Raw genomic sequence first — 22,580 nt, forward strand, 5'->3', positions numbered from 1 at the left:
TTAGTCTCTTTATGCTTCAGTTTTCCCATCTATAAAATGGGGATAAATACGGGGTTGTGAGAATTAAATTAGTGTAAAGCACTTAGCAGGGGTCAAACAGTGATCGTTGCTATTACAGACTTCCCTGGTGACTCAGACGGTAAAGAATCCACCTGCAATGCAGGACACCCCAGTTTGATCCCTGGGTCGGTTCTGGAAGATGCCCTGGAGAAGATAATGGAAACCCACTGCAGTATTCTTGCCTAGAGAATTCCATGAACAGACCATGGTGTTCCAAAGAGTCGGACACGACTGAGCGACTTTCCCTCACTCACTCAGTCTAATTATTAAACATAATGGATTCCATTGTTGATGAAATCAAGATGTCACCTGTCACATATCATATGTAATGATGTGTCAAAGACATGTCAAGTGCTTTCTTATCATTTCATTTTTAATTTTTTATAAAGGAAGAGTTTTTAAATTATCAAAGGTTATTAATTTGACAGTGGAAATAAACGCGATGATTCTTCTCCTTCTCCGTTCATAGAAGAAAATATTCCTGGTAAAAAAATGGCCACCAGAGGAAGAAAAATTACTTCTTGTTATCATCATCATATTTTTAGTCTAACTCCTTACTCTGATTGAGATGCAAACTTCATTTGCCCATATTTACATGAAATATTACATATATTTGTTTTAGACTTTTGTGTTAAGTCACTTCAGTCGTGTCTGACTCTTTGTAACCTTATCGACTATAGCCTGCCAGGCTCCTCTGTCCATGGCATTCTCAAGGCGAGAATACTGGAGTGGGTTGCCATTTCCTTCTCCAGTTTAAGAGTTTAGACTTATTAAAAGCATAGTCATTTGGCAATTAATATGTAATATACCCAGGTTCCTGGAAATTTTACCTTAAAAGTGAAGGAATTTTACTCCCCTACTTCTGGAACCCAATGTGTATAGCATCTCAAGTGCAAGTGGATGATGAGGGAAAAGAAATAGAAGACTGACCCTGTTATCTGGAAAGTTCTAGACAGACATTAATGGCACTCAGAAATATGTCTTCAGTGTTTATTACTTGGATGTTTTTTGGAAGGAAAACAGCAGGAAAAAAAAATTATCTTCTTTTCCAAAAAAAGTAATAGAGTGTCAAAACCTGGAAAAACTTTGGTTACTTTAGATATCTTCCCAGAAGAGAAAAGTTACTGAGGAGTGAATAGCCAATAAGAGGTAACTAACAGTATTGACAAGATAGAGAGGACAATGGGGAAAGATTATTTTAATTAAAGGCACCTGATTATCATGGAAAGCTAAGGAGGGAGGGATGTGATTTAAGTTGTAGCCCTTATAAAGGTTACTAGTTAGGGTAACCACTAAGTCAATGAAAGTGAAAGTGAAGTCACTCAGTCTTGTCCGACTCTGCGACCCTTGTGGACTGTAGCCTACCAGGCTCTTTCATCCATGGGATTTTCCAGGCAAGAGTACTGGAGAGGGTTGCCATTTCCTTCTCCAGGGGACCTTCTCAACCCAGGGATTGAATCCAGATCTCCTGCATTGTATGCCGACATTTTACCTTCTGAGCGACCAGGGAAGTTAATATCACCTTATAAAATATTATAAGTCAATAGCACCTTATGAAATATTATAACTAGGGGCCAGGGCTTGAAGTGGAGAGTAGATGGTAAAAGCTAAGCAAAATGCTACCTTACACAGCACATAATGAATGTCTAGAATTTTCTGTGTCTTAAAACAAATGTTTTCTGCTGTCTTGATAAGCTTTGGAGGACAGGAACCCTGACTTGTACGCATTTCTGAACTGCCTCTCTGCTTCCCCTAGCACTCAGCCCAGAAAGTACTATAGACTGGGTGTTATTCAAAGGTCTGTCCAGTGAATGAGCGAAAGAATGGTGAACTTAGATCAATGCATGAGTGTTGGATCCATAATCATTTAGTAAGGGGACAAGTGTTGTTCTAGACACAACTCTTTTTAGTACATGAAACTTACACTCTGTATTATAACCAACTAACACAAAAAGAAGAGTTGACCTCAGAGAAAGAGAGAAAACCACGAGTTAGGTGGGTATTGGTTGTAGCCACTATATCAGACAGAATGGGCTAGGTTATGGCCACAAACTACCCAAATCTCAAGGTTTATGACCGCAGCAATTGAGTTCTTCCCCACATTGCCAGCTACACGTTGGCTGTGGTTCTGCTCCTTGCCTGCTGAAAAGCAGCCCCATTGCTGCCAAGCTCAGGGCAGACCGAGCAAAGAAGGATTTTACATGTGATTGTGAGGCCCAGAGGACCTCAGAGAATATTCTGGACAAGAATCCAGTCTAACCACCCAATACGATAATTTTGATTTCTAGTTCAGGATGGTAAATGCGCTTTCTACAGATTCTGAAAGCTGGCTCATATCATTGATGTCATTCTGATAATTTTTAAAGAATTACTTAAAGGAAGAACTTCTTTTTATTGCATAGCCCAGAAAACTATCCTCAGTATCTTGTAATAACCTGTAGTGGAAAAGAATCGGAAAAATGTGTGTGTGTGTGTGCATGTGTGTGTGTGCACATGCGTGCTCAGTCATGTCTGACTCTGCAACTCCATGGACTGTACCCCACCAGACTCTTCTGTCCATGGGATTTCCCAGGCAAGAATACTGGAGTGGGTTGTCATTTCCTTCACCAGGGAAACTCCTCGACCCCAGGATAGAACCCACATCTCTTGCATCTCCTGCATTGGCAGGTGGATTCTTTACCACTGAGCCACCTGGGAAACCATATGTACATATATACACACACATCTGTAACCTCTATTCTAGGCTGCCTTGCCCCGGAACAGGCAGTTTTGTCTATCTTGCTCACCACAGCAGTGCCAGACATACAGAATATGCTGAAAAAATGCTTGTTGAATGCGTGGAAGTTTCAGTCCCTGAGCTGTGAAAAGGAGGTGATGTTTTCAAGTGTGTCTCCCCATCCCCCCTCCCCCTCCACTTCCTAATGCCCCTTTGGGATTTTTCTGTCAAAGCCATATCTGGGGAGAAAAAAGAGATCTATTTTTCCTTTTAACAGTTTCTCAAGGAAGCATTTCATAAATGACAAACTAGTTATGTCCTGCTGCTTTCCCTTTATTAAATCTTCTTCCCAGCACTGTGCATGATCTGTACCCGGTGTTTACCCAAAATAAATCAGGAGGGAAAGTTCCTAAATTCCGCATCTTTGGGCAGCACTGAAGTCAGCTGTCCCAGGACAGAAGTGGGAGGGAGCCTTAGACTCAGATCCGGAACCTGGCCCCCAAGAGGGGCGCCCAAGGCCACGGGGCAGGTCAGAAGCCAGCAGCAGCCCATCCTCCGGTGCCTGGTGTCTTGTTGCTTGAGCGTTTGCCTCCTGCCCATAGTGGTTGGTAATTGCTGGGTTCATTGTGTGCCTTTGGTCTCTCAGGTGTATTTTCTAAACCAACATAAAAGGAAAATGATAAGGGCAAGCACACGAGGGTGTTTATGTTTTCAGCGCTAGCCAATTGCTTGAGACCAAAAACAAAAGTTAGTGCAGATGGAGGGGTGCAAGATTATGACTTGACTACAATGGAAACCCAAACCTCTCCTTCTAGAACGTGCCTCACTCCCAGCTGTCGTCCACCTCCGTTTAGCGGAGCTGCCACCCGGCAATTACCACGCCTGGGTTCTCCTTTGGAAAAGGAGCACAGGAGAACAATGCCGCAGCCAGTCCTCCTGGACAAGAAGGCAGGTGAGTCCAGCATGGAAAAAAAAATAAGGTAAATGATCCCTTTGGCCATTGTTTCTTTACCGACGGACAAATCGCTAGCAAGGTGAGCCTGGTTTTAAGTGCTCCTCCCAGATCTTGAACGGGCTGCAAGAAAAAGGGTAAACAACAGCAACAACAAAATCCATGCCAGCCTGCTGCGATTGAGTCCACTGGCATATCCTATTATCTTCTCCTATATGCTTAAATTTACTCCCAGAGTGCTCCTTAGGTTATATGTGTATAGATCCGTATCTCACATCTTGACCATCAGTGAGAGCTGCCAGGTGAAATACAGGTCACTCAGTTAAATCTGAATGTGGGTTAAACAGTGAAGAGCCCTTTACTAGAAGTGTGTCCCATACAGTATTTGAGACAAATACTCATTTCTTGTCTACAATTCAAAGATAACAATGCATCTTTTTTTCGTTTGTTTATTTTGTATTGCTATATCTATCAACCCTACCAGACTGCATGATAGAAGCAGAGAGGTAAACTTGAAAGTAAGTGATATGTTACTCCAGTATGGTTAGAGCTTTAAGAAAGTACAGTGAAATTATTAATAATTGTTCCAAATGTTTCCAGTCCATCCTAAAAGGGAGAACGAGCTAGAATTTATTTACTCATTGGGTGAAGGATGTGAATAATGATGGAAATCTTAGAGTTAAAAGGTGTGTATTTCAATAGGTGAGAGTTTCTGAATCGAAAAGAAGTCATCGCCTCCTTCTCATCACCTTAATAAGCAGGCCCTAGACACTCCAGGGACAGCGCAGCACAGGGGACTTAATAGTCAGCACAGAGTCATCCCTCCTTCCCTGATTGTCGGTTTCCATGGCACCTCTGCAAAAGGTTCACTGGAGTCAGGTCAGTCCAAAGAGGATAAAACAATGTAGTCAGCATGTTTTCATGGGTTCACCTGATTGACCTGAGAACTGAAAACAAAGGAGGCTGATGGTGAATCCTTGACTAGATCCATGGAAAAAACAGGTATTGTTAGGATTAATCACAAGTGGAAATGTATTTACAGTTCAGGCATCAAACAAGAGACTGTCTGCATATTAAGATGATGCAGCAAGAGGATTAAGCATTGGCTTGTCATTAAAATGGCTCTCTCCTCCAGGTCTGCCCTCTGTGTGGTCTGCTAGCTACAGGAATGAGGAACACCAAAAGATAATGTTTGGGCTTGCTCCCACATTGATGGCCAAGCAAAGGTAGATCGTAAAGTGAAATCAGTATCCTGAATTCAGGGGTTGGTGTGTGTGTATGTGTGTGTGTACTTGTATGCATCTGAGTGTGTGGATCTCTCTATTTTATCTACCTAGTTTTTGAAGCAAAATTTAGTACAAACTACCATATTCTGGAAAAAATCTTAAATTTCATTTTTCTCAAGATAGAGCTCTAGATTTTTCTATCAGCAAGGGAAAAGTCTATACCATGTAAGATGCAGTCAAAGTCAGAAACTTTCTGAAGAAGCATTTTTCTGGGAAGTCTTCTGATTTCTTCCAGTTATCAGAGAAATAATAAAAATTCAGTAAGTGCCTATCAGATAATCAGTACTATCTCAGTTGTGTTGCGCATGGAGTTAAAGGAAACTTCTGAAGAGACTCAAGCCGTAAGATATACTGCCCTGACAGACCCAACTACCTAAAGGCACTATTTATTCAGGCAGAACTCGGAGGTTCTGTGGATTCAGCTCCTGACCATTATGATAAATTAAATACTTAGTAAAGTGAGTCACATGACTTTTTTGGTTTCCCAGTGCATATATAAAAGCTATGCTCACACTATACTGTAGTCTATATGTCTAAAAAATAAATGTACATACACTCAATAAAAATACTTTATTCCTAAAAAATGCTAGCCATCATCTGAGCCTCAGAGCACAGTAACTCTTTGCAACAGTAACATCAAGATCCTAATCACAGATTCATATCACAAATATAGTAATAATGAAAAGGTTTGAAAGATGGTGATAACTTGGTAATAATAATTACCAAAATGCAACTCAGAGACACAAAGTGAGCAAATGCTTTTAGAAAGCTGGCACTGTTAGATTTGCTTGACACAGTCTCAAACCTTTGATTCTCAAAAAACTGAAATATCTGCTTAGTGCAATAAATGGAAGCACTGTAAAATGAGGTATGACTGTTCCAGTCTGGGCTGTATCTGTTCTAAGCTGGCTGACCCATCATTGCTAAGGGGAATAAACAATGATAAACACAGAAATCTCACTGCTCCTTACCCTGGAGCTTTGTGAACAAATATACAAGAGTCCTGAGCTTTGCTGGTGGCTGAGTGGTAAAGAACCTGCCTGCCAATGCAGGAGGTACAAGAGACGAGGGTTCAATCCCTGGCCTGGGAAGATCTCCTTGAGAAGGAAATGGCCACCCACTTCAGTGTTCTTGCCTGGAAAATCCCATGGATAGAGGAGCCTGGCAGGGTACAATCCATAGGGTCTCAAATAGTCAGACACAACTTAGTGCCTAAACGACAACCACCTTCCTCCTTAGGAAAAGTGACCACACCTCCCAGGCTTCCTTGCGATAAGCTGCGGCCAGATGACCAGCCAGGGACTAACCACCACACACATACAAATGTCCCACCATGAATATATAGTTGTTTTGGACACAAGGAATTCATTGGGTCCAATCATAAAAAACACTGGATTTTTCTTTATTGAGACAAAATATATGATTTTGTTCTTTTCACTGAAGGATAGTTGATTTACTATATTGTGTTAGTTTCAGATGTACAGCAAGGTGACTTGATTATACACCCGCATACATCTACATATTATTTTACCATTCTTTCCCTTTATAGTTGATTACAGGATATTGAATATAGTTCTCTATGCTATACGGGCTCCCTCATAGCTCAGCTGGTAAAGAATCCGCCTGCATTCCTGGGTCGGGAAGATCCCCTGGAAAAGGGATAGGCTACCCACTCCAGTATTTTTGGGCTTCCCTTGTGGCTCAGCTGGTAAAGAATCCGCCTGCAATGCAGGAGGTTTAGGTTCAATCCCTGGGTTGGGTAGATTCTCTGGAGAAGGAAAGGCTACCCACTCCAGTATCCTGGCCCTGAGAATTCCAAGGACTATACAGTCTGTGGGGTTGCAAAGAGTCGGACACGACTGAGCGACTTTCACTCTGCTATGCAGTGATCCCTTGCTGTTTATCTGTTTTATATGTGGTAGTGTGCATCTCTAACTCTCATACTCTCAATTTATACCTCTCACCCACTTCCCCTTTGGTAACCATAAGTTTGTTTTCTATGTCTGTGAGTCGTTCTGTTTTGTAAATAAGTTCATTTCTACTGTCTTTTAGATTCCACCTAAAAGTGGGATCACATAATATTTGTTTTTTTGTGTCTGACTCACTTCACTTAGTATGATAATCTCTATTTCCATCCATGTTGTTGCCACTGTATATATATATACACACACACCACACGTTGTTTATCTGTTCATCCATGAAGTATGCTTAGGTTGCTTTCATGCCTTGGCTATTGCGAAATGCTGCTTTGAACACTGGGATGTAAGTGTCTTTTCAAATTAGAGTTTTTTGTCTTTTCAGGATCTATGTCCAGAAATAGGATTGCAGGATCATATGGTAACACTCTTTTCAGTTTTTTAAGAAACTTCCTTATCTTTTCCATAGTGTCTGCACCAATTTACATTCTGACCAACCGCATAGGAGTATTCCCTTTCTCCATACCCTCTCTAGCATTTATTATTTGTAGACTTTTTGATGATGGCTCATGTGAGGTGGCACTGCATTGTAGTTTTTATTTGCACTTCTCTAATAGTTCGAATGTTGAACATTTTTCATGGGCCCGTTCTCCATGTATATGTCTTCTTTGGAGAAACGTCTATTTAGTTCTATCCATTCTTTGATTGGGTTGTGTGCTTTTTTGTCACTGAGTTGTGTGAGCTCTTTGTCTGTTCTGGAAATCAAGCCTTGTCAGTTGCATCATTTGCAAATATTTTCTCCCAGTCTGTGGGTCATCCTTTCATTTTGCTTACATAGTTATCACTTTAACTGTAAGTGTGTAATTTGGTGGCGTTCACAATTACACTCATAATATTGTGCAATCATCACCACTGTCCATCTCCGGATTTTTCATTTTCCCAAACTGAAACTCTGTACCCATTAAACAATGACTCCCCAACCCCCGTTCCTCTCAGCATCCCTTAACTAGTATTCTATTTGATGTCTCTGAATTTGACTACTCCTAGTACTTCACGTAAGTGAAATCACACAATGTATGTCTTTTTTTGTCTGGCTTATTTCAGTTAGCATGATATTTTCAAGGTCTGTACATATCATAACATATATCAAAGGTCATTCCCTTTTATGGCAAAATAATATTCCATTGTCTGGATAGTCCACAGTTTATCCATTCATTCCTCAATGGACCCCTGGGATTGTTTCTACCTTTTAAAAAGCAAATTGAGTTTTGTCGTTCACTGTCCTTCTAAAGCTATTTAGTGTGACTCCTTCCCTGCCACTCCCCCTCACGTAGATACGGAAAGTCACAGCAACATTCTTCATTGTACACAGAGTTCCAAGTAACCAAGACTGCAAACTTGATTGGATGCTCATGGCTGCAGGTGGAGACCTTTGGGTTTGGGCTGACTGCTGGGGTGATTAACAGAGTGTGGTCCAGCAACTTTCTCGCTACAGCCTAGCCTTTGTCTGTCCACCCCCAGCTTTTGATAACAGAGACTCCTTACAGGTAAGTGCTGGAGAGGATGAAGGGAGAGAGGGAGAGCCATCAGGAGATGCTTATTTGTCAGTAGCTGTTGTAAGTGGCTTGGCTCTCTGGTCCTAGCAGATGTCCCATGGAGGTGTTCCATTGGTCTCTCCTGTGTACATTTGTGGGTTCTACATGGGCTGTCTCATCAGGTTCCTTAGGCTGTGCCCCTCTCTAGGCTCTTGGCCCCCAACCCCACGTCAATCCTTTGTCCCACGTGTGCACACCATAACCTCTTTGGGGTTGAAATCTTTTTACTTGGGCAGCCCACCCTCTGTGCAGAATTCCTTTTCCTTTTTCTCTAGCCTCTTCCCCTTGCCACCTTCCTTGGCTCCTGGCTCCTCCCACTCCCTTCTTGTATGGATGTCCCACCTTCCATTTTCTTTCACTTTCAACACTTTCTGATTCTGCCTGATTGGCTCAGCCAGCAGCCCAGCACTGCTCTTTCTGCATTTCTCTCTCTTCTACAACAAAAACTATTGCCACAAGGATGCAATGTTACAAACCATCCCAAAACCATGGCTTCTAACAACCCCCATGCATTACTGCTCATGCATCTGTGGGGAGGTTGGCCAGTTGTGCTGGTCGTGGCTGGGTTTGGTTGGTGTGTTCTTTGGCTTTAGGCTGGAGCTCATTAAGTGGCTGATGGTCAGCTGGCTACTGACTGATGTAGGAAGACCTCAACTGGGACAATGGCGCCCTTCCATGTGTTTCGCCTTGCAGTACACGAGTTCAGGTGTATTGGAACATGCAAGCACCTTCCCAAACTGTGCTTCCTTCAAGTTTGTTACTGTCCCATTGACCAAAGCAAGTTATAAGGTTGAGCTCAGGGTTGGAGTGGGAGGGAACACGTCACGTGGCATTCCCCAGCATCTTGTCTTAATATGGTCTCATCTATCCATCTATCTGTCCGTCTGTCTATCCATCCATCCATTCAAAAAGTTTCCACATATCAAGCATAGCGATAGATACTGGAGATATAATAGTGATCAAAAATAGTCAAGACCCTACTCTCAAGAGTCAACAGATGAACTAAATAACCAGAGGTACCACCCCCAGATCAGTTTGCCAAAAGCGCCAACTGCTCTCCATCACTTTCGTGGCCCAAAGCTTTTTACAGGGCCCCATTATTACAGAATAAAAGCAGTTTTCCTTATCCTGGCCTTGAGCTTTTCCTTTACGTGTCCCAGGAATTTTCTTTCAATATGAGTCCTCTGGTCCCCATCATTTTCCTCTCTCATTGACAGGCTGGGCTCCTCACTATCTCCCAAGCAGGCTGAGTTTACTTCTGATCTGCCTTCAGCCTCATAACTCTGCTTCATTTGTCCTTTTACCTATCAAAAATGGATGTATCTAGTGAAACAGAATGAAACCCGTTATCTGCCAATGTCCAGCTCAGGACTCTGCTATTCTGTGGCTACAGGCTTTTCGGTCACACAGTTTTTTCCTGACTCAAACACCACCTTCACCCCAGCCCACGGTCCCTGCTCAGTTTTCTGAGGCAGATCCAGGGTCCTGGCTGGTAAGACAAATCAGGTGCCTAGGGGGCAGTGTTTAAGGAAGCGCTCACTCACGGGGTCATGCACTATCAGTTCAAAGTTAGCGCCACCACAGTACAGTCAGTGCTTCCTTAAACATTGCATCCTGGGAGCCTCACTCACCTCTCCCAAGTCCCCACATTGGCCATACCTGTCATTTTAATATCTTCTATTCATTTCCTTTCTTAAGGTCAATGGTTCATAAGACTATACATCTTCTAACAGTACCAAGTCTGCCTCACCCAAGGTCAGGAAATACCCAGTGGAATATTACAACTAAAGTTTCAGGGAAAGTATAGTGTTCCTGATATTTGGTAAGGGCTTCCCTGGTGGTTCAGATAGTAAAGAATCTGCCTGTAATGCATAAAGCTCAGGAAAAAGACTGGAAGAGACAAAGAATGAAGGGATAAAGGGGGGATTGGATAATTCTGCCAAAGACAAAGACAGTCAATTCATTTTGTCATATGAATTAAAGGAAAGCAACCTTGAGAGGTGTGATACTTGCTGGATGAAGAGAAGCATAAAAATCGTGAGCCTGAGCAGGAGAGATGGAGGGCCCAGATGTAAATTCATACAGATGGAAAAAACCCACAGACGCAGGGAGACCTTGAGTTTTTGAATGAGTAGTAGTAGCATTAGCTGCTTGGTTATGCCCAACTCTGTGACCCCAGGGACTGCAGCCCACCAGGCTCCTCTGTCCATAGGATTCTCCAGGCATAAAGTGGGTTGTCATTCCCTTCTCCAGAGGATAAAGCTAAATACATTCATGACTATGGCCATAGCCAAGACAGGGGGTCAAGAGAAGGGAAGCCCACGACATCATGGAAATGTGATTCAGAAAGGACCAATCAGAAGGGCAATGATGGATTCCTGTTTAACAAAGACAAAGGCACAGCAGGAAAACATCTGCAAAATTTGGTAAAGTGCATGTTTCCTGTCAGGCTTTTCATTGACAATGACACCAATGTAGACATAAGAACCAATATCCTTAAGGAACTCAGGATTTTTAAGAGCCCCAGATGATTTAGGTACAAGTCCAGGCCTTTCCCTTGTGGCTCAGCTGGTAAAGAATCCCCCTGCAATGTGGGAGACCTGGGTTCGATCCCTGGGTTGGGAAGATCCCCTGGAGAAGGGAATGGCTATCCACTCCAGTATTCTGGCCTGGAGAATTCCATGGACTATATAGTCCATGGGGTCGCAAAGAGTTGGACATGACTGGGCAACTTTCACTTCACTTCCAGGCCTTCCAACATTAGATTGACTTTCTGAAACCCCTTAACGTCCGTTGGACAGCTACTTCAGTAAGTTCTGGAGTTACAGTTCGTACCATACAGACCACATGGGCAAAAGCTAATGTCTTGAGTCTTCATTTTCAATGTTAATTTGATAATTGTAAACAAACATTAGTAAAATCTGGAAAAGCACAGGGAAACCAACCAAGGGTAATACCTCCCTGATAATTGAAAGTCATTAAAGCTCTGATGTGTCCTGCTAGGAAAGATCATTGATTGCCCTCATGATGGAAACCCAGATGAACGTGCCTCTGTTTTACTTCTCTGTAATCCTTTAGTTCTACTAACGCTTGCCAGTCCTGGAAATGTCCTTAAACTGCAAGGAATATTATCCCAGATATAAATCCTATGTGAGAAACAGTATCTTCAATAAAATCTCTGTGTGTATATGTATCTCTAAAGACCCCAGGTTCCAGTAATGATGTAATATGACCCCGCCTTTCACAGGCAGCCCCAGAGGCTGAGGGAGTCATGGTCTGTTGGTTGGATGTAGCTGGAGTAGCATAAAGTGATACCTTGGTTTCTTCTTTCTGCTTTTGAATAAACTCAAAACTTAAGAAGAAGATGAAATGAGAACCAGAACATGAACAAGATTTTGCTTCCTGCCCTCCTCCCAGAAATCCAGCCAGTGTCTGAACTGGCAGCAGGAGGGGAAGGGAATTTAAGGAGGAGGAAATTAAAGCACACACCACAAATTGTAAGTGTGATATTCTGTTTTCTCAGTAAAGTTGATATTTTTTCATTTTGACATTTTGAGGTTCTGTAAGAATTTGCAGCCTGCATCTGTAAGTCTGAATGATACTCTTCCAAAAGAACATTGAATTCAATAATTAAGTGATGAACACCAAGGGTTTCTTTCTGCAGAGGAGATTTGCGACTCATTCTTACCCAGACCTATAATTTAGGGGCCCAATGCCATGTCTTTAGGACACTGGCAAGTGCAAGCATTAAAATTCACATATTGCATTTTTCCATATTGAAACATCAACCACAGATCTCGCTTATTCCATTCAAAACCACTTTGCATAGTCCAGAAATTAGTGATCCTCACAGCACCCTAGTGAAAAAGGCAGTATTATGCTTCATGCTTCTAAAGAGTCATGTGGAGGTTTGTGAATTTGCCTATCACCAGGAAAACGAGTAGCAATTACAATAAAAGTCCAAAGTTCCTGGAGCCAGGTGCTCTGCTCAGGCCGGGCATATGCATCATTCTTTGCCAGCCAAACTGAATCATTGAATCCTCCGCCATCTCACCAATGTGAATTCTGGCATCTCTCACTCAGAATAATTTTAGTTTGCTCATTCCCCTTAGCTTTCTCTGCCTGGATCTCTTGCTAAAATTAACCTCAAGGTTGGAGGAGCTGGAAAGTTCAGGACCAACCCAAAATGTTTTCCATCTTTTGACCAAACCTCGAATACTGAACATTTCTAACATTCAAAGAGGGTTTGTTGAAGTTTCCCAACTTTACCCCTCCTGGTTTCAAATGGCACCCGAAGCAGAAGAGCCAAAATGCTGTAAGGAGAAGCTATTCCAAACAAGATTCTTGGCCCAAGGCAGGCCTGAAAGGCTCCAGATGCATCTGATTGAAGTCGCCAAGCTCCTGGGTGCCTGTGTAAAAGGGGCCTGTGGATTCTGGAAGGTCTGGCTGTTACGAGCGGGTACAGTATAAGGCTGGGTCCCTTTTTCTGGAACAGAGTGTTGGGTGTGACATTGGCAAGGCTGTGACTGGACAGCAGAGGCAGGTAACCAGTGGGGAGGGGGACAGCCCCTCCTGGGACTCCTTAAGCCACCTGCAGTGCTGTGGCTCCATGAATTTGTGCTGCGCGGCTGTGGGGTCACAGGCAAGGCTTCCCTTGGAGCAGGAATGTGCTTCCAAAGTGTGAACAAGGTGGAAACTGACACTCTGATGCCCCTGGAGGAAAAAAATATACGCCTTCTGTTTACATGCATGTGACTGCCAGTCTGACAGAGGGAGCACATGGGAGTCTCCTTCGCTGTGGGTCAAGCCTCAGAAATGTGACCCAAATAGCGCTTGAGAAGTTCGAGTAGCCATTCAAGAAAGCTCCACCTTGGAGGACACAAGCCATGCCTCTTGGGGGTTTCTGCTGTCTAGAAACATCCAGGGCTTACCAAATTATGCCAAGGTTGATGCTTTCAAATTGTGGTGCTGGAGAAGACTCTTGAGAGTCCTTTGGACAGCAAGGAGATGCAACCAGTCCATCTTAAAGGAAATCAACCCTGAATATTCATTGGAAGGACTGAGGCTGAAGCCGAAGTTCCAATACTTTGGCCACCTGATGTGAAGAGCCAACTCACTGAAAAAGACCCTGATGCTGAGAAAGATTGAGGGCAGGAGGAGAAGGGAATGACAGAGGATGAGATGGTTTGATAGCATCATCAACTCAATGGATATGAGTTTGAGCAAGCTCTGGGAGATGGGGAAGAACAGGGAAGCCTGGTATGCTGCAGTCTGTGGGGTTGCAAAGAGTCGGACATAACTGAGCAACTCAACAACAAGAATCAAGGAAGAAAAAGACCTTTCAGAAAGTGCTAAGGAAAAAACTGATCTCAAAGTATGTGAGAAATTAAAACATTCTTTCTTTACCGAATTCCTACACAGGCAAGGCTTCCCTCTGAGCCACGCTTCTCCAACTTGACTGGGTGGAGGAATTCCCCATGGGATCTTATGAAACTCTGGACTCTGGCTCTGTCGGCCTGGGGGGTGAGGGAAACACGTGATTCTGAATCCTAACAAATTCCTGTGTGATGTTAGTGCTCCTGGTTCACGGGCCACTCTGAGTAGCTCAGTAGCTTAACGTCTTGTATTTGAAACAAGGGTCATTAAATAGCTCTTTATACCATTAGACAGCTTTCATTTGATGGGTTAGTTTCAATGCCTTTAAAAAAAAATTCCTATTTCCCCATTGAGCAATATGTCTTCATCTCAGGAAGGTTAAGAAATAAACACTGAAACTCTTGCCTGTCTATAATACTAAGTTTTGGGACTTCCCTGTGGTCCAGTACCTGGGATGCTGTGCTCCAGATGTGGGGGACCTGGGTTCAGTCCCTGGTCGGGGAACTAGATCCCACACGCCACCGTGAGGATCCAGTGCAGCCAAATAAATAAAATAAATAATTAAAAAAAAAAACTATCCTCTTAAATTTGAATTGTACACTTATCCTGAGGGCCTTGTGCGCAAGACAGATGTCTCCACTCTGGACCCCACCACCAGAGTCCAGGAGACAAAACCATTAATGTTCAGGCCTGCAGAACTCTCCAGTTGTTTTAAATTTTTGGATTTGCCAAAGAGCAGGTTATAATCCTTCCATGAAGCTCTGTCATCCATGTCCCAGTTTAAAAATCATCACTCATCCCTTATATGTGGAATCTAAATTAAAAAAAATGATACAAATGAACTTACAAAACAAAAAGAGACTCACAGACTTAGAAAATGAACTCAAGCTTGCTGAGGGAGGGGAAGGGGCAGTTAGGGACTTTGGGAAGGTCATGTACACACTGCTATATTTTGAATGGATAACCAACAAAAACCTACTGTATAGCACAGGGAACTCTGCTCAGGGTTATGTGCCAGCGTGGTTGGGAGCGGGCTTTAAGAGAGAATGGATACATGCCGGCTTAGTCCCTTCACTGTTCAACCGAAACCTTCACAACATTGTTAATCAGCTACACCACAACACCACATTCTTTTGGTGTTAAAATAATATTTAATTTTTAAAAAATCATCACTGAGGTCATTGTCAGCATGGCATGGAAGTTTGGGGATAGTACCTCTGTTGGAACACAAAGACTTAGAAAATAATGGAAAATGTGTGCTAGGGAGAGCTCATTTGTCCTCCTGAGATTTTAGACTGTACACAGACTACATAAAGACCGGATACAGACTATATACTGACCACATAGAGGCTATATACAGCCTACGCACAGTCCATATATATCAACTCTGTATAGACTATGTAGAGACTATACACAGACCACGCACAGACCATATAAAGACTATATATAAACTATATAAAGACGCTATACAGTTTTGGGGGGATCTTCTTTGCCTCCATTTTCTGGCCAGAGAATCTTCTTAACGATAAGCAGGTTCAGAGATGATGTATAGTAATCAGGAAACGAGAAAGTCTCACAGGATGTTTGGATTGCATTGCACTGCACACAGAATTATATATGTTAATTATAGGATTATGCAAATACACATCTTTCCACCTTTGCTATTATTTTTAGAGAGCCACTAAAAATAACACCTGAGCGTATCCGTCCCCCAGTAGAAGCTGTAGCCAATCTGAGAGAGGATGAAAACTGCCATCCAATGACTTGGCAAAGCCACGTTCGCTGCAGCCACTTGGGTACCAGTCCAGAGCCGGCAGCCCAGAGCCTGAGTCACTTGGAGGAAGCAGGACAGAGGGGTGGTTAGTGCACAGACTTAAAGAATCCTGAACAGTGCTAGCTGAGAGACGGTCAAAGGTGTCCCCCTAGGCACTTCATGGATGGCACACGTGTCCTTTGGTCTCGGACTCCTAAGGGAGTGGTAAGGCCAAGTTCACCAGCAGCCAGCTGAGTCTTTATTATTGTCATGACTTGGAGGATACCCAGAAACACTCCAACTGTGGCCTCGGGGAGTTATCTGCTGTTACGGCAGATAACCTGGAGCAAGGCAGCTCCAGGCCAGCGTGCAGGCCTTCAGACTGCCCACTGCTGCTCCGTGGCAGCTCCAGCTCCAAGGGTCACATATGACCACAACAAACCGTGTGTGCTCAGCCGTGTCTGACTCTTTGAGACCCCATGGACTGTAGCCCACTAGGCTCCTCTAGCAGAATTCTCTAGGCAAGAATACTGGAGTGGCTTTGCCATTACCTTCTCCAGGGGATCTTGACGGATTCTTTACCACTGAGCCAACTAGGAACCCCACAACAAACCATGAGACCTCTGCAAATTCCAGCCTTACTTTCATCTTTAAACATGACCTGCCCTAGGAAGGTCCCACTGGGAAAGATCCATACTCGGCTCCAACTAGGCCCACAGAGAAAAGCCAAGAAATTGGGCATTTAATGGGCACATCCAAACTCTCCCATTGAGCATCTGGACACTTCAGGCTAAAATTTTCTGTGAAGTTTCTGGAATAGAATACCCAAAGGACTAGTTGCATCACCACTTAAATTTCTAAGTCATTATGAAGTCTCAACCGACTCTGATGTGGCAGCTGCATGTTCCAGCGCTGAGCTTGTAGGGTCCGTCCGGGGAGTACTCAGTGTAGCAGAGAGAAAAGACCCTGGTATGGGGTTTAACCAGCCTCAACTTTATCAGGGAGCCCAGAAACACACTGGTAATTATCTTAACAGAGGATTTCCATGGAGAGCTCTAGGCAACTTGCATGACATTGAGATCTTCATAAATTTGAAGAAATGCACACGTTGTTATCCTTCTAAGTACTAATAAGGTGTCAAGCTTTGGCAAGCTAACTTCACACCCATCTGGGAGAAAGCAGTCTCTCTCTGGAGTTTCAATTCCTGCTTTAGTCAAAACAGGAGTAAGAAAGAATCATGTCTATTGCTTTTAAAAGCCCTGTGCCCTCATCTCTTACTGTGTTATCCCTGGTGTGTGGGGTGAAATTGAGAGAATGGGAGGGGAAAACCCAGGGGGTTATTCTAATAGTACAGACTTTATTAGAAAGTGTCTTTGTTGGCTATCACTGGCCAGCTTGGAATCCACAGTTAGCAGTTCAAAACCCCTTGTCTCGGGCTTCCCTGGTGGCTCAGTGGTAAAGAATCTGCCTACTAAGGCAGGAGACTCGGGTTTGAGCCCCGATCCGGGAGGATCCCACATGCAGCAGAGCAACTTAACTCATGCACCATAACTGCTGAGCCTGTGCTCTAGAGAGTAGCCCTTGCTGTTCACAACTAGAGAAAAATCCGAGCAGCAACCAAGACCCAGCAGAGCACCCACAACCTCACAAAAAAAACCAAACCCTTATCTCATAGTGTCTCTTAACCATGTGCATTGAAGTTATGAACAGATACTCATCCTGGAACAGCAGTCCCCAAACATTTTGGCACCAGGGACATTTTGTGGAAGACAATTTTTCCAAGGACTGGGGGGCAGGGGATGGTTCAGGTGGTAATGTGAGTGATGGGGAGTGGTGGGAAGTGGGGGGCAGCAGGGGAAGCTTTTCTTGCTCACCTGCCTCTCACCTCTTGCTGTGAGGCCCGAGGAAGGGGGTTGGCGATCCTGCCCTGGAGGATGTATACAGAACAGAGCAAAAGAAATAAAGTTATTAATGGGGAAAGGAGATGTTTACTTTGGAACTTCAAAATGAACAACATTTGATTAGTGAGCTGGTAAAGCCAGTGGGCTGGGGCTTCCCAGGTGGCTCAGTGGTGAAGAATCTACCTGCCAATGCAAGAGATGTGGGTTCAATCCCTGGGTTGGGACAATCTCCTGGAGAAGGGAATGGCAACCCACTCCAGTATTCTTGCCTGGGAGAATCCCATAGACAGAGGAACCTGAGGGGCCACAGTTCATGGGGTCGCAAAGAGGAGGATAGAACAACAACAACAAAACCAATGGGCAGGAAAAATAAATAAATATGCATGCCCCAAATGGCCGGCCCATGTGCAAGATTAGCCGGTTTTCAGCACTTCCAAGTAGGCGTGCTTCTTCCTAAGCTACAGAATGAGCTGTCTAGTATTCTTTTGTCAGTTCTTGTTCTGGAGGACCATCCCCTCTGCCCTCCCTATATTTTGTGAAGTCTTCTTAATGCTCTCAAAGTGCAATTGCCACAGTGCTGGGCTGAGTTTTACCTACAGGTGTGAATTAGCCTACTAATTTGAATTGTACTTGAAAAAGGCAATACAGGGATCGTTCATGGGTGAAAGCAAAAAGTGAACAGTGTTAAGGCAGCCACTGCTTCGACCCCAAGTACAGAATTTCGCTTTTCTTTGTTTTCCTTTAGCTTCCTGAGTTCAGTGTGTACGTATGTGTGTAAGAGATAAACGTAGTTTTATCCCTTTACTGAAAAGATGTCCACTTAGGAGGAAGAAAACCACATACTTTTGGTTTTATTAAAATGGTCTTTTAGTCACAAAATTAAAATGTTTTCTTCTTCGCAGGCTTTAAAATACCAGTAAGTTGCTAGACCCTCTTAGGGGTCAGATTCTCATCCAAATATTTCTTTTTATTATTTTTTCCTTTTATAGTTTCACTTATGCTGTGATCATCTTTACCAGGGGCTGAGTTCTGCTGATCTGATGCCCAGCATCTGAAATGATGGGCTCCATATCCTGTCTGCACAGCAGCCCGATGCCAGGGTTGAATTACTATTGAATAAGCAGCAGTGAAATCTTTATCAAAATAATCAGGGGTTCCCAAAACCACAAATAACAACAACCGGACTCAAGTTGTACTAAATCAGCAAAGATCATTGATATAATAAGATTCTGAGTCACTTTTTTTCTGCAGTCTCTCTCTCTTTCTCTTGCAAAGTCTCCTCGGCTATTTTCTTGCACCGCCTGGGGGAGGGCAGGTGGAGGGAAGGAAGGGCATTGCTCAGAAAGTAAAAAAAAAAAAAAAAATTGACATCACTGAAGTCACATGATTGGCAAGAACCAATTAAGATGGGCTGTGGAAAGGGGAACAGTTAAATTTGTAATTTGGGTTGTGTGAAAACTTCTTTGGGCCTCATAAACAACCACAGAACCACAAGTTGGGTAGCCTGGCAGTGTCAGAAGTCTGAGCCCAGCATAGTGGTCAGCAGGCAAGACGGATCACTCTGACTGGAAACCACAGGGCTTTGCAGAGTTCTGAACATCATCAACCCACAGCCAAGACGCCGCTTTTTTTTTTTTTAATCTTTACCAATTTGAATATTTGTCTTTGCAAAGGTACATTTCTTTTTTTTTTCCTTAGGACTCAGGGAGCCCCAGAGGTGTCGAGGGAAAAACAAAAAACAAAAAGGACCTGTAGGGAACCATGGTTGGGGGTGAGGTTAAAACGGTGACCTTTCTTGGTTTCTCGCTCTTAAGGTAAAAGAACTCATTGAATCCCCCGCCTTCAGAAGAGGGTGCCTTTTCAGGAGGAAGCGATGGCTTCAGACAGCATGTTTGAGTCATTTCCTTCATATCCACAGTGCTTCATGAGAGGTGAGTACACTCTGAGATTTTAATATCTACTTTTGCTCGGCTCTGTAGATAATAAAGTGGCTGCCTGTTGTAACTGGGTGCAGAGAGCCCCTGCCGCTCTCCCGTCTGTTTGGGGGGAGGAATTCAAACACCTCCTCGGGTGTAAGATTTCAAGGCTATTGGATTACTTATTCATCAGATGGACGCTCTTGAGAAATGTTTTCATAAATACTTAGTTAAGCTGTCGAGGGGTTCCGTTGGTGGGTGAGAACTTTGTCCGGGGCAAGTCAGTTGGGCTGTTCCTGATTAAAATCCTAGAGATCATAAAGCTTGCAGGAAGCTGTCTGGGTTTTCACTGGTTGCCCCCCGGCCCGAGATGGCTGTGGCTGAGTTGTCCCACGCTGGGCAGGCAGTGTGGCCCACATGCCAGCCTGCCCTAGGCTTTAGCAGACTCCAGCATCACCGGCCAAGAAGGCTGGTGCCAGTGTGGGGCGGAGGCAGAGATCTGCTCACCGCCCAGGCGGGGACACCGCAGTGACAAAGTAGCAAGTCAGTTGTCTCCGAAAGGTGGATAGTAGAGGAGCCGGGCAGACTAGTCTAGGTTGAAAGCCCCAGAATGGGGCCTTGCTGGGTTATTCCTTGCAGCCTCAATGCAAAAGAGGCTGCCGGCATCTTCTGAGAGAGAATGAAAGCGAAGCATACACAAGTCTCTCCCGCCAAGAGCAACGAAGAAGTTGCCTAAGTCAAGCATCTGAAGTGGCAGCTGAAGTCATTGAGATTGTGTGCTTCCTAACAGAAGCAGCTAGTGCGGGGTACCTGCCTGCATATTGGCAACGAGCCTCTTGAAACGCACCGAGCTGTGGTTGAGCTCTGAGTGTGTGAGTATGTGTGTGGTGTGCATGGGCGTCTGGGGTTATCTTTGTTGGGAAAAAAGAGGGCCGCGCCTAAACAAACACAAAGAGGAACGCAGAAATGTCACCGAGACATTGCCGTGTGCGTTGGGGCGAGCCCTTTGACCAGCGCCTGCACAGCCTGTGGCTTAATGGCTTGGCAGAGCTGGGATGGAGTGGGATGGATAGGGGGTGGGGATCATTCATTTTCTAGCTACCAACGTTCGCGCGCACCCAAATAGTGTCTGTGACTCATTATTTATTCATCGAGCCAAGTGAGCCGAAGAATGCAGAGGGCTGCCAGCCACTTTGTCACAACAAACGCTATTGTGGATGCCACAGAGCCTCTGTGTTTCCGGGTCCCTGAAATTTAAACACTTGACAAAGATATGTGTGTGTGTGTCTGTGTGTGTGTGTGTGTGTTGTAGGGAGAGCAGGATTTCAGGAGAAGGGGAAGAAAGCAAGTCATTAACCGATTCAAAGCTTCAAATTAAAGGGTTTTCAAGTGCTTCTTTACTGGCAGCTGAGGACATTTTAGTGAAGTTGAGTCATGCGCTGGGTATGAGTCACACATCCTCACGGCACTGAGCTCCTGAGGCAGAAACGCCGGCCGCTGGGGGTGAGAAGCTGTGAAGGGCCTTCTCGCTGCATTTCCTCTGGGCCTCTGACAAGCAAAGGAAGCAATATTTGTAGAATAACAGAAAGGAAAAAAAAAATCTTCCTGCCTCAACTCTGCTTTCAATGCTCTCTCCAAACGACGATTGTTTCCTATTCTATCAACTCAGGAAGGCAGATTCAGGAAATTTTTCAACATCCCACTGGGTAATAAATGGGATTTCGGTGTGCAGTGCTGGCCTGCCTTCCTGTCCTTAGTGGTGAGACAGCAGAGCTAAGTGAGGGGGGCCCTGGTGACCTGCTCAGACACCGGCAAAGGCAAGGAGCTCAGCCCCTAAACCAGCCCACAGTCCCTGTGTCCCCAGGACGGAAACCGACCGGACCTGCCCCCAGGTTTAGGAACTGGTGGCAGCCTAGCTGTCAAGAGGAACTGTGTGCAGGGGACCCTAGCACCCCAACCAAGACTCAGAAGGGCTCATGGGAAAAGGTCTTTTCATTCCTTCCGGTCATTAAAAGGAACTCAGGGATGATTACAATCACTCACTCAAGAATATAATACGAGACTAAATTTCAGAGAATCAAAGTGAAATCTGGGCCATTTTTCATGGCTCAGTTTATCAAGGTGATTCGTCAGGCTGAGGGTTTGCATCATCTGGGTTCGCGGTCCACACCACTCATTTGAGTCTGGAGAGGTAGCAAAACAAACACTGCATTTGGTATGATGTGGGCCCTGCCTTAGAGCGCGACGCTAGAAGAATTGCCCTACTCTCTATTAAAGTCCGTATTCTCCTCGCAGCCGGTACCCTGTTCCCCGAGCCTGGCCATGAGCAGCGCCCCGCACTGTGGTCATTTCTTGTCGCCTGTAATTTATAGCGTGTGTGCCCTCCCCAACTGCAGCTCCAAGCCAGCGGGGAAAATATCTTGTTTTCTTCCTGGGATGGCCCTTTATCAGTGCGTGCAATTCTCACAGGAGGAAACCCATAACTCATTTTTCGAGCAAGATACCCATGTGGAAATGGAGGCGAAAGAGAGGTGTGGGACCAAGCCAACCATTGTTCCCTTCTGGGTGACAGGCAAGCGAGAGTCTGAGAGCCTGGCATGCAAAACAAATGTGGTCTACCACAGAGAAGGCTGCTGCTGTGCCTTCTCACTGAATGTGCTCAGGCAAGAAGATGAGGCATGACTGCAATTCCCTGGCAGGATCCCCCGTGGTTCATGGCACGCTGTCCCTGCAGGACCCAAACTCGGGTCCCCTGATGGGGTACCGCGTGTGGGCCCGCAGAGTGGGGAAGGAATGCGGAGGAAGAACGTCAGTACGTATGTGTTTTTGTAAAATGCCTCAGGTAGCCGTGTTCTTAGAAGTGGCTTAGTGGTCTATGCAAAGCCTGAATGCTAATATGCCTCCGAGTTCCTAGAACCACAGGTAAAAATCTCGGCAGGGCTGACGCACCGCTGTCTTCTCAAGGTTATCTCTCAAAGGGAATTGCAGGAGCGGAGGCTGAACGTGTGAAGCATGCCTCTCCATGGGCCTCAGTTTGCCACTTCTTTGCAGAGAAATATTTATGAAGACATCTCTGGCTCTGCTGGAGGTTTAAGATCACATAAAGCTG

The 22,580-nt window shown here is 44.5% G+C and overlaps 1 protein-coding gene across 5 annotated transcripts in view; it reads left to right on the plus strand.

Annotated features, from left to right (window-relative positions):
• The first annotated feature begins 19,014 nt into the window (after positions 1-19,014).
• The window catches only part of RUNX1 (RUNX family transcription factor 1), a 269,894-nt gene continuing 266,328 nt past the window's right edge, over positions 19,015-22,580 (plus strand). For all 5 annotated transcript variants that reach the window (XM_086416556.1, XM_086416572.1, XM_086416563.1 and 2 more), the window contains exons 1-2: positions 19,015-19,228; positions 19,370-19,486. In XM_086416556.1, coding sequence (XP_086272682.1) covers positions 19,429-19,486 — 58 coding nt within the window. In that variant the 5' untranslated portion in view covers positions 19,015-19,228; positions 19,370-19,428. The remainder of the gene's footprint in view (positions 19,229-19,369; positions 19,487-22,580) is intronic.

This window comes from Bos grunniens, chromosome 1 (genome assembly GCF_055505025.1).
Source record: "Bos grunniens cultivar Pamir isolate PY7600 chromosome 1, Bosgru_T2T1.0, whole genome shotgun sequence".
NCBI lineage: Eukaryota > Metazoa > Chordata > Mammalia > Artiodactyla > Bovidae > Bos > Bos grunniens.